The following is a 13,940-nucleotide window of genomic DNA, read 5'->3' on the forward strand; positions in this document are numbered from 1 at the left end:
AAGTACCAGCGTGCATCAAAAAGACGTATCTGTGCCAAATCCCAGCTCAATATCTAAATTTTTGAAGGCTGTAGAGTGATTATCACAGACGGACGGACAGACACACGAACATCGTTAAATCGTCTTAAAATTTTACGACGATATATACTTTGTAGAGTCGAAAATTCATATTTCGATATGTTGCAAACGAAATGAGTCTGGTGGTGGTGGGTATAACAAGTAAAAGCTTGCTAAGTTCGGCCGGGCCGAATCTTGGGAACCCACCACCATGGATTCTGCTAAAAGTTTATAGAAAAAAAATTTGATTGAAGGGCTTTATTTTATTATACATACCCAACTTATGTCAAACCGGCAAAAATTAAAGCTCTAGGAACCGAACAAGGATGATAGAGAACACGGATAATAGAGTAACCGGCTTACATGAGATCTATATCAGGCTATAGACTGATTTGCACCGTATTTTCAGCCAAATCGGAAAAAAATTGCAGCTAAATCGGACTAAGATTGCGGCTTCCAGTGGCTCAAGAAGTCAAATCGGAAGATCGGTTTATATGGGAGTTATATCAGTGGATAGACCGATTTGGACCGTACTAGCCACAGTATTTGGAAATCATAACAGAACACTACATTGAAAATGTCAGCCAAATTGGACAAAAAATTCGGCTTCCAGGGGTTCAAGAAGTCAAATCGGTATATCGGTTTAAGTGGGAGCTATATCAGGTTATAGACCGATTTAGACCGTACTTGGAACAGTTGTTGGAAGTCATAACAAAACACAACGGGCAAAATTTCAGCCCAAACGGACAAAAAATGAGTCTTCCAGGGACTCAAAAAGTCAAATCGGCATATCGGTTTAAGTGGGAGCTATATCAGGTTATAGACCGATTTGGACCGTACTTGGCACAGTTATTGGAAGTCATAGCAGAACACAACGGGCAAAATTTCAGCCCAAACGGACAAAAATTGAGTCTTCCATGGACTCAGGAAGTCAAATCGGGAGATGGGTTTATATGGGAGCTATAGCAGGTTATAGACCGATTTGGACCATACTTGGCACAGTTGTTAGAAGTAATAACAGAACACTACGTGCAAATTTTCAGCTAAATCGGACAAAGATTGCGGCTTTCAGTGGCTTAAGAAATCAAATCGGGAGATCGGTTTACATGGAAGCTATATCATGTTATAGACCGATTTGGACCGTACTTGGCACAGTTGTTGGAAGTCATAACAAAACACTACGTGCAAATTTTCAGCTAAATCGGACAAAGATTGCGGCTTCCAGTGGCTCAAGAATTCAAATCGGGAGATCGGTTTATATGGGAGCTATATCAGGTTATAGCTCCCATAGCAGAACACAACGGGCAAAATTTCAGCCCAAACGGACAAAAGTTTAGTCTTCCAGGGGCTCAGGAAGTCAAATCGGGAGATCGGTTTATATGGAAGCTATATCAGGTTATAGACCGATTTGGACCGTACTTGGCACAGTTATTGGAAGTCATAGCAGAACACAACGGGCAAAAATTCAGCCCAAACGGACAAAAATTGAGTCTTCCAGGGGCTCAGGAAGTCAAATCGGGAGATCAGTTTATATAGGAGCTTTGTCAGGTTATAGACCGATTTGGATTGTACTTGGCACAGTCATAACAGAACACTGCGAGCAAAATTTTAGCCAAATCGAACAAAAATTACGGCTTGTAAGGGCTCAAGAAGTCAAATCGGAAGATCGGTTTATATGAGAGCTATATCTAAATCTGACCCATTTTTAATCCCCAATGACCTACATTGATACTAAGTATCTGTGAAAAATTTCAAGCGGATAGCTGTACGCGTTCGACCGCTATCGTGATTTCGACAGACGGACGGACGAATGGACTCAGAACTTCGAGACAATAAAGAATATATATACTTTACTTGCTGGACAGGGCTGGACAGGACAGGGCTCCGCTGGTTCTTCTTTCACTCTCTTATTTTATCTGAGCCCTATACTGGCACGATCAGGAAATAAGTTCTGTTTGGGGGTACGGCATTTCAGATATTTCATCTCCGAGATCTGGCATTTTTGAAAATAGGGTAAGAAGAGGGTCCGCCCATTAAAGTTTGGATGTTAGATCTACTACATTCCCTTGGTTTTGGTCTTGGATTGGAGTAGTTAAACCCTTTGCCCCAGAAAGAGGATATCAGATTCATACTCTATCCATAAACCCCATTTGAGCTACAAAATTGGATATAAAATTCGTTTTCTAATATCAAATACCTATTATTTATTGTCAAAGTAGGCAGACACGGCCGGTTTGAAGGGAATTTAGGGGACAGATCTAGAAATAATATCAGCATCGTGCTAGAACACAATATTATCTGAGCCCTATAATGTCAATGGTTATCTATTTACATTGAAGATTATATTTTGAAGCTACCACTTGGCATACCACATTTCTAAGGATCAGCAGTTCCTTCTGTGTCTATTCCAATTTGGTAAAAAGTGTATTCTACTACCAAAGACCTTTTATTGCTGTCCTTTTTAATCTTGATCGGCCTTCATAAAACATTTTTAATTCCTTTTTGTTTTTGTTAGGATGGGGAAGGGGGATTGCCCTCTGACACAACCTTTCATTTGAGTACAATATATTCTCGGTCGTCCTACATGACAGTTTGGTGTTGTGTTCATTGGGAGGAGAGTGCCGGTCCCCCCGACGCTAAGACCCAAAAGACAATTTATTTGAGTCATTAATTGTAACTATTCATGTCCCTCTTAACGGCAGGACATGACCCTGGTACTTGAATATTTATATCAACATTAGATTCGAACTCTACGGACATAGACCTTTCTCGTAATTCACATATTATAACGTCAAACTACACGTTCTATTGAAGGGTATATAGTGGGTGGGCTCGTCCCAGAATCTGTCCCATAAGTGTATACAAGATTCGTATACACTTATGATACCCATTTGATACCCATTTTGTGACGTTGGACATTTATGCTAGTTTTGGGATTGTTTGGGGTTGGGGTGGCTCCGTAGACACCTTTCACCAAATTCTTATGGGGGGTTTTCTGGGGGTGGGGGACCCCCCGAACACTTAGGGTGAAATTTGTATACCAAGTTCGTACTCTACTCTTAAATACCTTTCGTTTGATACCCATATTGTCTCAATCGATAAACATGTCCGTCCGGGTGGGTTTTGGGATGGGGCGTCCCCCCAGGTTATATGACCCCAAATTGTATGCCAATTTCGTGCTTTTGGGTACCAAAAGGCGGCATGCAATATTTCGCTTAGATCGGTGCACCCAACTCCGAGATTTTGAAAATTGGGGTAAGTGGGGGGTCCGCTCCCCCCCACCCTCGGTGGTGGGTATAAAAATTGATATCGCATTGTAATTGTTGCAATTATATTACTTGTTCTACTCTACAACATCAACTGTCATCTAGTGTCAATAACCACCCATTTTTGTTTTAATGAATTAATAATGAATAATTTGTAGCAATGCGTATAAGAGTCTCTTTACTCATTCGAATACTAAGAATCATTTATAACCACCTCGTGCTTTCTATAGATCGTATTGAATAAATCTTTTCTGGATAAGTAAGGTGTGCACAATGGGTGCTAAAGATCAACAAAATAGAAATGATGGGTAGTGCTAGGCAGTGTGAGTTTCATATTTTTATACCCACCACCGAAGGATGGGGGTATATTCACTCTGTAATTCGGTTTGTAACACATGGAAATATCCATTTCCGACCTTATGAAGTATATATATTCTTGATCAGCGTAAGAAATCTAAGACGACTTGGCCATGTCCTTCCGTCTGTCTGTCTGTCTATTGAAATCACGCTACAGTCTTTAAAAATAGAGATATTGAGTTGAAACTTTGCACAGATTCTTGTCTTGTTCATAAGCAGGTTAAGTTCGAAGATGGGCTATATGAGACTATATCTTGATATAGCCCCCATGTAGACCGATCCGCCGATTTAGGGTCCGAGGCCCATAAATGCCACATTTATTATCGGATTTTGCTGAAATTTGGGACAGTGAGTTATGTTAGGCCCCTTGACATCGTTCTTCAATTTGGCCCTGATCGGTCCAGATTTGGATATAGCTGCCATATAGACTGATCCGCCGATTTAGAGTCTTAATCCCATAAAAGCCACATTTATTATCCGATTTTGATTAAATTTGGGACAGTGAGTTGTGTTAGGCCTTTCGACATTATTTTTCAATTTGGCTCAGATCGGTTCAGATTTGGATATAGCTGCCATATAGACCGATCCGCAGATTTCGGGTCTTATGCCCATAAAAGCCACATTTATTATGCGATTTTGCTGAAATTTGGGACAGTGAGTTGTGTAAGGCCTTTCGACATTCTTTTTCAATTTGGCCCAGATCGGTCCAGATTTGGATATAGCTGCCATATAGACCGAACCGCCGATTTCGGGTCTTATGCCCATAAAAGCCACATTTATTATCCGATTTTGCTGGAATTTGGGACGGTGAGTTATGTTAGGCCCTTTGATATCCTTTGTCAATTTGGCCCAGATCGGTCCAGATTTGGATATAGCTGCCATATAGACCGATCCGCCGATTTAGTGTCTTAGGCCCATAAAAGCCACATTTATTATCCGATTTTGCTGAAATTTGGGACAGTGAGTTATGTTAGGCACTTTGATATCCTTTGTCAATTTGGCCCAGATCGGTTCAGATTTGGATATAGCTGCCATATAGACCGATCGTCCGATTTAGTGTCTTAGGCCCATAAAAGCCACATTTATTATCCGATTTTGCTGAAATTTGGGACAGTGAGTTATGTTAGGCACTTTGATATCCTTTGTCAATTTGGTCCATATCGGTTCAGATTTGGATATAGCTGCCATATAGACCGATCGGCCGATTTAAGGTTTTTGGGCCATAAAAGGAGCATTTTTGCTGATTTTGCTGAAATTTGGGACAGTGAGTTGTGTTAGGCCCTTCGACTTTCTTCTTCAATTTGGCTCAAATCGGGTCAGATTTGGATATAGCTGCCATATAGACCGATCTCTCGATTTAAGGTTTTTAGGCCATAAAAGGCGCATTTATTATCCGATTCTGATGAAATTGGACATAGTGACTTATGTTAAGCTTTTCGACATCTGCGTCGTATATGGTTCAGATCGGTTTACCTTTTGGAAACCAGCCATGCAGAGAGAGAGAGAGAGCTGAGCGTATGGGCTTAGTATGGCCCTGTAAAGTATACATATTCTTGATCTTCATGATTACTTTAGGCCATCTAGCTCTGTCCATCTCTCTGCGAAAAGCACGCTAAATTTCCAACGAGTAAAGCTAGCCAATCGAAATTTTGCACAAATACTTCCCATTTATGTTGGGAGGCCACCGTGGCGCAGAGGCTAGCGTGTCCGCCTATGACGCGGAATGCTTGGGATCAAATCCCCGCGCGAACATCAACAAAATTTTAAGCGGTGGTTATCCCTTTACTAATGCTGGCTACATTTATAAGGTATCTTGCCATGTTAAAACTTCTCTACCAAGTGGTGTCGCTATGCGGCAAGCCAAGGATACCCCTAATGATTGAGCTTATACTTTAATCGAACTGCACTCATTGATATGAGAGAAGTGTCCCCTGTTCCTTAATGGAATGTTCATGGGAAAATTAGTAGTTAGTAGTACTTCTCATTGATGACGGTCGGTTGGGATTATAAATGTGACAAATCGGTTCATGTCTAGTATATATTAAGTTTTGCTGAAATTTCGCATTTAGTATCTTCCCTCAAAGATCTCACACATTTCGCAAAAGGCAAATGCAGTCATAAAGACTGCGTTTGCCATTTTCACGTATTCGCCATAACTGAATTTCCGTTTAGTAAAAAATGTTCAATTAAAAGCTTAGGCTAGCGTTAATTATATTTCGCTGAAATTTAATTGATGTTTAATTCATTTGTTGCGTGGGTTGTTGGTTACTGGCTTTTACATTTTGACCCATTGTGCATTAAAAAAAGATGTTTATTAGCTAATTGAATTCAAACAATTTAAATACTTGGACCACACTCATACGTGTTTCCATTTAATTCCTGTCTCAGTTGTCATTTTTAAAATGAATTTTAAATTTAATTCTCTCTTTTTAAGGCGAGAGTTGAAAATAAAACACCATTTCCAATAGAAATTGAATTATTATACTCTCCACCAAAGGAAGGGACAATACTAACCTCGTCATTCCGTTTGTAAAACCTAGAAATGTTGGTCATAGTATTTATATTGTCGGTCGTATGACATTTTAAGTCGATCTAGTCATGTTCATCTAACTTTCAAACGAGTCAAGATAGTCGCTCGAAATTGCTCCACAAATACTTCATACTGATGTAGTAGTATTTATTATACCCACCACTCTAGTATTTATTATACTCACCACCATAGAATAGGGGGTATATTCATTTAGTCATTCCGTTTGCAACACATCGAAATATCAATTTCCGACCCTACAAAGTATATATAGTTCGGATTGTCGTAAAATTCTAAGACGATTTAACGATGTCCCTATGTCCGTCCGTCCGTCTGTTGTAATCACTCTACATCCTTCAAAAATTGAGATATTGAGCTGAAATTTGGCAGAGATACGTCTTTTTGATGCACGATGGTAAAGTTCTTGAACGGGCCAAATCGGACCATATTTGGATATAGCTGCTATATAGACCGATCTGGCGATAAAGGGTCTGAAGCCCATAAAACCTCCCGACATCTGACCCAAATATGGTTCAGATCGGACTATATTAAGATATAGCTGTCATATAGACCGATCTTCCGATAAAGGGTCTGAAGCCTATAAAAGCTTTATTTATTACCCGATTTCGCTGAAATTTTAAAAAGGGAGTAATTTTAGGCCTCCCGACATCTGGTCAAAATATGGTTCCGATAAGACTATAATAAGATATAGCTGCCATATAGACCGATCTGGCGATAAAGGGTCTGAAGCCCATAGAAGCTTTATTTATTACCCGATTTCGCTAAAATTTGAAACAGTGACATCTGACCCAAATATGGTTCAGATCGGACTATATTTAGATATAGTTGTCATATAGACCGATCTGCCGATAAGGGGTCTGAAGTCTATAAAAGCTTTATTTATTACCCGATTTCGCTGAAATTTTAAAAAGAAAGAAGTTTTAGGCCTCCCGGCATCTGGTCAAAATATGGTTCAGATAGGACTATAATAAGATATAGCTGCCATATAGACCGATCTCCCGATAAAGGGTCTGAAGCCCATAAATGCTTTATTTTTTATCCGATTTGAGCCTCCCGTCATCCGACCTAAATATGGTTCAGATCGGACAATATTTGGATTTCGCTGCCATATAAAGCCCATAAAAGCTTTGTTTTTTTATCCGATTTCGCTGAAATTTTAAAAAGGGAGTAGTTTTAGGCCTTTCGACATCTAACCCAAATATGGTTCAGATGGGACTATATAAAGATATAGCTGCCATATAGACCGATCTGCCGATAAGGGGTCTGAAGCCTATAAAAGCTTTATTTTTTATCCGATTGCGCTGAAATTTGAAACAGTGAGTTATATTAAGCCTCCCGACATCCAATTTAAATATGGATCAGATCGGACTATATTTGGATATAGCTTCCATTTAGACCGAAGTCCGATAAAGGGTCTGAAGCCCATAGAGGCTTTATTTATTATCCAATTTCGCTGAAATTTGACGCTGTGTGTTATTTTCAGCCTCCTGACATCCGACCGAAATATGGTACAGATCGGACTATATTTAGATATAGCTGCCATATAGACCGATCTCCCGATAAAGGGTCTGAAGCCCATAGAAGTTTTACTTATTACCCGATTTCGCTGAAATTTGACGCAGTGAGTTATTTTTGGCCTCCTGACATTTGTCTTAAATGATGATTCAGATCGGACTATATTTTGATATAGCTGCTATATAGACCGATCTTCCGATAAAGGGTCTGAAGCTCTTAAAAGCTTTATTTTTTATCCGATTTCGCTGAAATTTGACGCAGTGACTTATTTTTAGCCTCCCGTCATCCGACCTGAATATGGTACAGATCGGACTATATTTAGATATAGCTGCCATATAGACCGATCTCCCGATAAAGGGTCTGAAGCCCATAGAAGTTTTACTTATTACCCGATTTCGCTGAAATTTGACGCAGTGAGTTATTTTCAGCCTCCCGACATGCGTCTTAAATATGCTTCAGATCGGACAATATTTAGATATAGCTGCGATATAGACCGATCTCCCGATAAAGGGTCTAAAGCCCATAAAAGCGTTACTTTTTATCCGATTCCGCGGAAATTTGAAACAGTGAGTTATATTTAGCCTCCCGACATCCAACCTAAATATGGTTCAGATCGGACTATATTTGGATATAGCTTCCAAATATAGGGACCGAAGTCTCAATTAAGGATCTGAAGCCCATAAAAGCTTTATTTTTTGTCCGATTTCGCTGAAATTTAAAACAGTGAATTATTTGGAGCCTCCTGATATCCGACGTAAATATGGTTTAGATTGGACTATACAGAAATGGTTGTCCTGCAGACCGAACTTCCAATTTTGGATCTTACTTACTTTAATTGGCTATGACAGAATATTTGTTCCACTAGCCGAACATAAAATAGCGTTCCAAGCGCCTCGATCTTCTGCACTCTTTCTAAAATCTCTGACACCAAGTTTCGAGGTGTCTCCCTCCGCTTGATCTTGCCATCGGCCTTTTGGTCTTCCCGGTTTGCGTGTGCTACCGTGTTTGCCTTCAAAAGACTTCTTTGCTGGAGCTTCTTCATCCATTCTGACAACATCATCTAGCCAACGCAGCCGTTGGATTTTGATGCGTGTAACTATGCTATCGTCGTCATACTGCTCATATAGCTCGTGGTCCATACGTCGCCTATATTCTCCATTAACGCAAACTGGTCCATATATTTTACGAAGAATCTTTCTCTCAAATACTCCAAAAACTGCTTCATCTGCCTTCACAAGTACCCATGCTTCAGAACCATATAACAGCACGGGCAGTATCAATGTCTTGTATAGTGTAATCTTCGTCTGTCGAGAGGTGGCCTTGTTTCTAAACTGCTTGCTTAGTCCAAAGTAGCATCTGTTTGCCAGTATTATTCTTCGCTTAATCTCAAAACTGGTGTCATTTGTTTTGGTTTCGGCGGTGCCGAGGTAGATTAAGTTACTGACTGTCTCAAAGTTGTGGTTCCCAATTTTCTCCATCTTCCTTATCTGCTCAGTTGTACAAGGCGTTTTGGGAGTTGAAACCATCCATTTCGTCTTATCTCCATTTACTGCCAGACCCATTTTCACTCATTCTCTCTTTTGATTCTTTCAAAGGCTGCAGTTACTACTTCCGATGACCGACCTATGATATCGATGTCGTCAGCATAGGCGAGTAGCATGTGTTCTCTTGTTATTAGTCCAGCAGGATATTAAAGAGATCACCCAATAGGCTGTCTCCTTGTCTGAAACCTGGTTTGGTATTAAATGGTTCGGAGAGTTTCTTTCCTATTCTTACTGAGGAATGCGTATCAGCAAGTGTCGTCCTGCAGAGTCTTATTAATTTTGCAGGGACACCAAACTCAGACATGGCTTGAAATACCTTTGAACGTCAAGGAGTAACGAATGCGGCTTTATAGTCAACAGAGAGATGGTAGGTGTTGATTTGTCCTTCTATGAATATCTGGTCCAGGGTGGATTTACCAGGTCTAAAGCCGCAATGATACGGCCTAATTATCCCATTGACTTTAGGTTTTAATCTTTCACACAGTACGCTTGAGAGTATCATGTATGCGATGGGGAGGAGACTTATTCCTCTGTAGTTGGCACATTTCGTCTTGTCTCTTTTCTTGTGTACGGGACGTAGTATGCTGAGGTTCCAATCATCAGGTATACGTTCTTCTAGCCAGATTGCGCAGATAAGCTGATGCATACGCCTTATCAGCGTGTCGCCTCCGGTCTTAAATAGTTCAGCGGGTAACCCGTCGGCTCCTGCTGCCTTGTTGTTCTTTAGTCGGGGGTCACTGCTACCTGGACCTCATTCTGACTAGAAGGTAAACATTCGATACCATCATCAGGGATTGGTTCTGCGGTATCCACTTCGCCGCCAACGTGGGACACTAGCAGTTGGGTAAAAAGTTCTTTCCATATCCTCAGCATGTCATCTCTGTCAGTTATCAGCTTTCCTTCTTTGTCTCTGCAGGAGGATGTGCCTGCACCAAAGCTATAGGTTTGATGTTTACTTCTTTGGTAGAATTTCCGGACTCCATTCTGACGCCTGTACATCTCAATTCGCTCACACCCACGATCTTAATCCCAGAAAAAGCGGAGTTCTTGCTTGATTTCGCTGAAAATGTATTTTATTTTATTTAATTTTTTTTTTCATTTTATTTTTGTATTTATTTTGGAAATGGTGTTATTCTGGGAATTCCATAAATTTATTGCGATAACCTTTTTTGAAGGTTGAGAAACAAAACAAAGCTCAAGTCTAAATTCAATAGGAATCTAAAGATGATTACACTTTTGTTTTTGAGCTCAGCTCAGTTCAGTGTTTAAACCTAAATCGAAACGTTCAAGCTGATGGAATTTCTCCGTTTACTGCTGCTGCTTGTCGGCTGGTTGGCCTTGTTATGGCGTCACAATGTGCATGGATTACCGGCTGCACCCACACTGCCCGAAGTGCTAAACAATAACGAGGAGGGCAAGGATATTGTGCGCTATGCCAAATCAGCTGAAATACGCAATTATTTGAAACCCTCGGAAAAGCCTTGCGATAATTTCTATGACTTTACGTGTGGCAACTACTATCGCATCAATCCACCGAATATGCTGCCCTATCAATCGAACACTTTTCAAACCATATCTGGCTCGTTGGGACGTAAAATTGCCACACTTTTGAAGACAGATGATGCCGCAGACACTGTGATTGATAAGAAAGTCAAACGCTTCTTTGAATCATGTCTCAAAACGGAAGCTCTCAAGCCCCATTATGCGGCAAAATTGAAGGCAATCATTGGGGAATTTGGTCAAATGCCAGTGCTAGAGGGCGATAGGTGGCGCGAAACTGATTTCGATTGGCTAAAGACAGTGGCTAGCATTGCCTACAAATATGACATACGCATCATAGTGGGCCACACCAACCAGGTGGATATATCCAACAACACAGTGAATCGCATGCATATCCTTATGCAGGACATGCCGTTAGAGTCCACAGCCATATATGTGGAGGATGTGCACGCGTCTTTCCGGGAGGCGCGACAAAAGGTTATGGCTGTCACTTTGCAAAATGCCTTGGGTGTCAACTCCAAATTGGCCAAGCAGACGGCACAGGAAATTTTCAAATTCGAAACGGATTTATTTGCAGGTTTCTCCAACGATGAAGATGGGGAAACGGAGGAGGAGGAGGAGGAAGAAAAAAATGCCATAAAAAACAAAGCTGGTGAAGCTTTGGATGACGACGATGATCAAAATGAGGTCGCTCACTCTGACTTGGGCGATTTAAAGCCAAATCTTACCACCATTGAGGAAATGCAGAGCAAATATTTTCCCAAATTGGATGTTAAACGTATGCTAAACATTTCACTGGGTTATGTACCCAAGGACCCCGTCTATGATTTGATAGAGGATGAGGTAGACAATTTGGAAACTGTTTTACGGGAGACTCCCCTGCGAACAGTGGCCAATTATATCTTCTACTATCTCATTGACAGCTTTTTGATACCGGTGCCCAAACAAAAACACGAACTTGAGACTATGTGTATACGCCGAACCAAGTCACACTTTGCCAAGGTGCTGGACAGCATGGTCTATCGCAAATATGCCACCGACAAGACGGAGCAGGATGTCAACTACATGTGGCAGACCATAAGATCTACCTTCCGCAATATGCTGGAATCGGATAAACTCACCTGGATGAGGAGGGAGACTCGCAATTATGCTCTGGAGAAATTGAAGACCATACGCCTGGAAATCAATTCGTATAAGGGGGAAAATTTCAGCGAAGAATTTAACCCCTTGACCATAGGCAGCCAGGATTACATAGAAAATCTCAAGTCGTTGCAACATTTAAGAGCCCTCAAGTCAAGGACCAAATTGAGGGAAGCTCCCAAAACTTACGATGACGCAGAGTCATTGTCGTACACACCCGTCTACATCACCACAGAGAATTTAATTAAGGTGCCTGTTTCAGTGCTGCAACCGTTTTTCCTATGGTCCGACCACTACCCAAATGCCTTGAAATTTGGCACTCTAGGCTTTTTGGTATCCCATGAGTTGATACATGGCTTCGATGAGGAAGGTCGCACCTATGACACCAGAGGCAACAAACATGAATGGTGGGACGCCGACTCGAATAGCTATTTTGGCAATCAAACCGAATGTTTTGCCCATCAATATGGCAATTTCATCTTCAATGGCCGCAAATTGCCTGAATTATCTTCACAATCGGAAAATATAGCCGACAATGGTGGCATACGTTTGGCCTATGATGCCTATTTGAATTGGTATGAGGATGCGGCACGCAGCTTTCAGAATATGAATTTGGAATCTTTGCCTCGCCTCAACTATACCAGCAAGCAGTTGTTCTTCATCAGCTATGGCCAATTGTGGTGTAGTGCCACTCATCCTGCCCTACAGGATTATGTCTCGTCGACTGATCAACATGTGCCGGAGAAATTCCGTGTGCTTGGTCCTTTGAAGAATCTAGAGGAATTTTCCAAAGAATTCAATTGTCCTGTGGGTAGTCCCATGAATCCCACCAAAAAGTGCATTATCTATTAATGGAAAAAAAATTAGCCTATAAGAATAATCTTTAGAGTAGTACCATAGATCAGGAAATGTCAAGACTTAGAAGAAAATGTTATTGAAAAAAAAAAAAAAAAATATTTGCATTTAAGCAAACAAATAATAAAATTTTTTTAACTTTATATTGGGCGCTACATCTATTGATTTGCCCAAAATGTTGTGTTTTAAAAGCATTGCATACTTTTAGGTGCTTAGAAAATATATTAATTTTTTTCGAATATTGGCCGCCCGGTAGCTTGCTGGGATTACAATAACATGTCAGCCCGTTGGACGTATCGGATTGACCCGATGCAGTTCTTTTTTGACAAGTGCTGTTGTAGCAGTGTACAACACATCGTTGCAACAGCAACAATAACGGGTTTTGGGGTCGTGGATTCGATTCCCACCAGTGGCCTGGTCTGTCGCTCCTGAGGTAACTCAATTAACTAAAATAGTCTTCGAGAGTCTTTTTATAAAATAGACTGCCACTGTAACCTATTGTATATTTGGAAAATTATATGCTGTTGTTTACATTGTGATACAGAAAATGCTGCATATTTTTAGGGGATATGGATTTGGTGTTTCTAAAACATCTACAAAGAGGTAACGATTTTAATTGGGGGATGTTGGAAACCAAGCAACGGTTCTGATTGGCTTTGCAAATTGCAAATTTTGCCCATTAACATTGTAGAACAGGGGAAAATTTCTCTAATATCAATGAGTGCAGTCCGATTCAAGTTTAAGCTCAATGATAAGGGGTCTCCTCTTTATAGCCGAGTTCGAACGGCGTGCCTCCTCTTCTTCTCTCTATTACCTTTCATTTGACACCCAAATTGTTCGCATCGGTCCTCTTTTGATTTTGGGGGGTGTTTTTGTGGTAAGGGGGAGGATGCGCCCCCCTTCCGATATCGAAAATTATATACTATATTTCGGCTTGATTTTGTATGTCAGACTCGTAATCTACTCCCGAAAACCGTTCATTTGAACCCCATGTTGATATGGACGTTCAATTTGTCTGCTTTTAGAGGTTATGTACTTCTACTTGGACCCAATTTTGAATACCATATTCGTATTATACTCTTCAATTTTTGTATATAAGATTGGTGTCGCAGATCAATATTTCGAGGTTTTAAAAACGGAATGACTAGATTGGTATAC

The 13,940-nt window shown here is 40.6% G+C and overlaps 1 protein-coding gene across 1 annotated transcript; it reads left to right on the plus strand.

Annotated features, from left to right (window-relative positions):
- Window positions 1-10,522: 10,522 nt before the first annotated feature.
- Window positions 10,523-12,925, plus strand: LOC106096235 (membrane metallo-endopeptidase-like 1). Its single transcript, XM_013263881.2, has one exon. It carries the CDS (start codon window positions 10,581-10,583, stop codon window positions 12,777-12,779), a length of 2,199 nt encoding a protein of 732 aa, XP_013119335.2. The 5' UTR covers window positions 10,523-10,580; the 3' UTR covers window positions 12,780-12,925.
- Window positions 12,926-13,940: the final 1,015 nt, after the last annotated feature.

Source organism: Stomoxys calcitrans, chromosome 2, assembly GCF_963082655.1.
Source record: "Stomoxys calcitrans chromosome 2, idStoCalc2.1, whole genome shotgun sequence".
NCBI lineage: Eukaryota > Metazoa > Arthropoda > Insecta > Diptera > Muscidae > Stomoxys > Stomoxys calcitrans.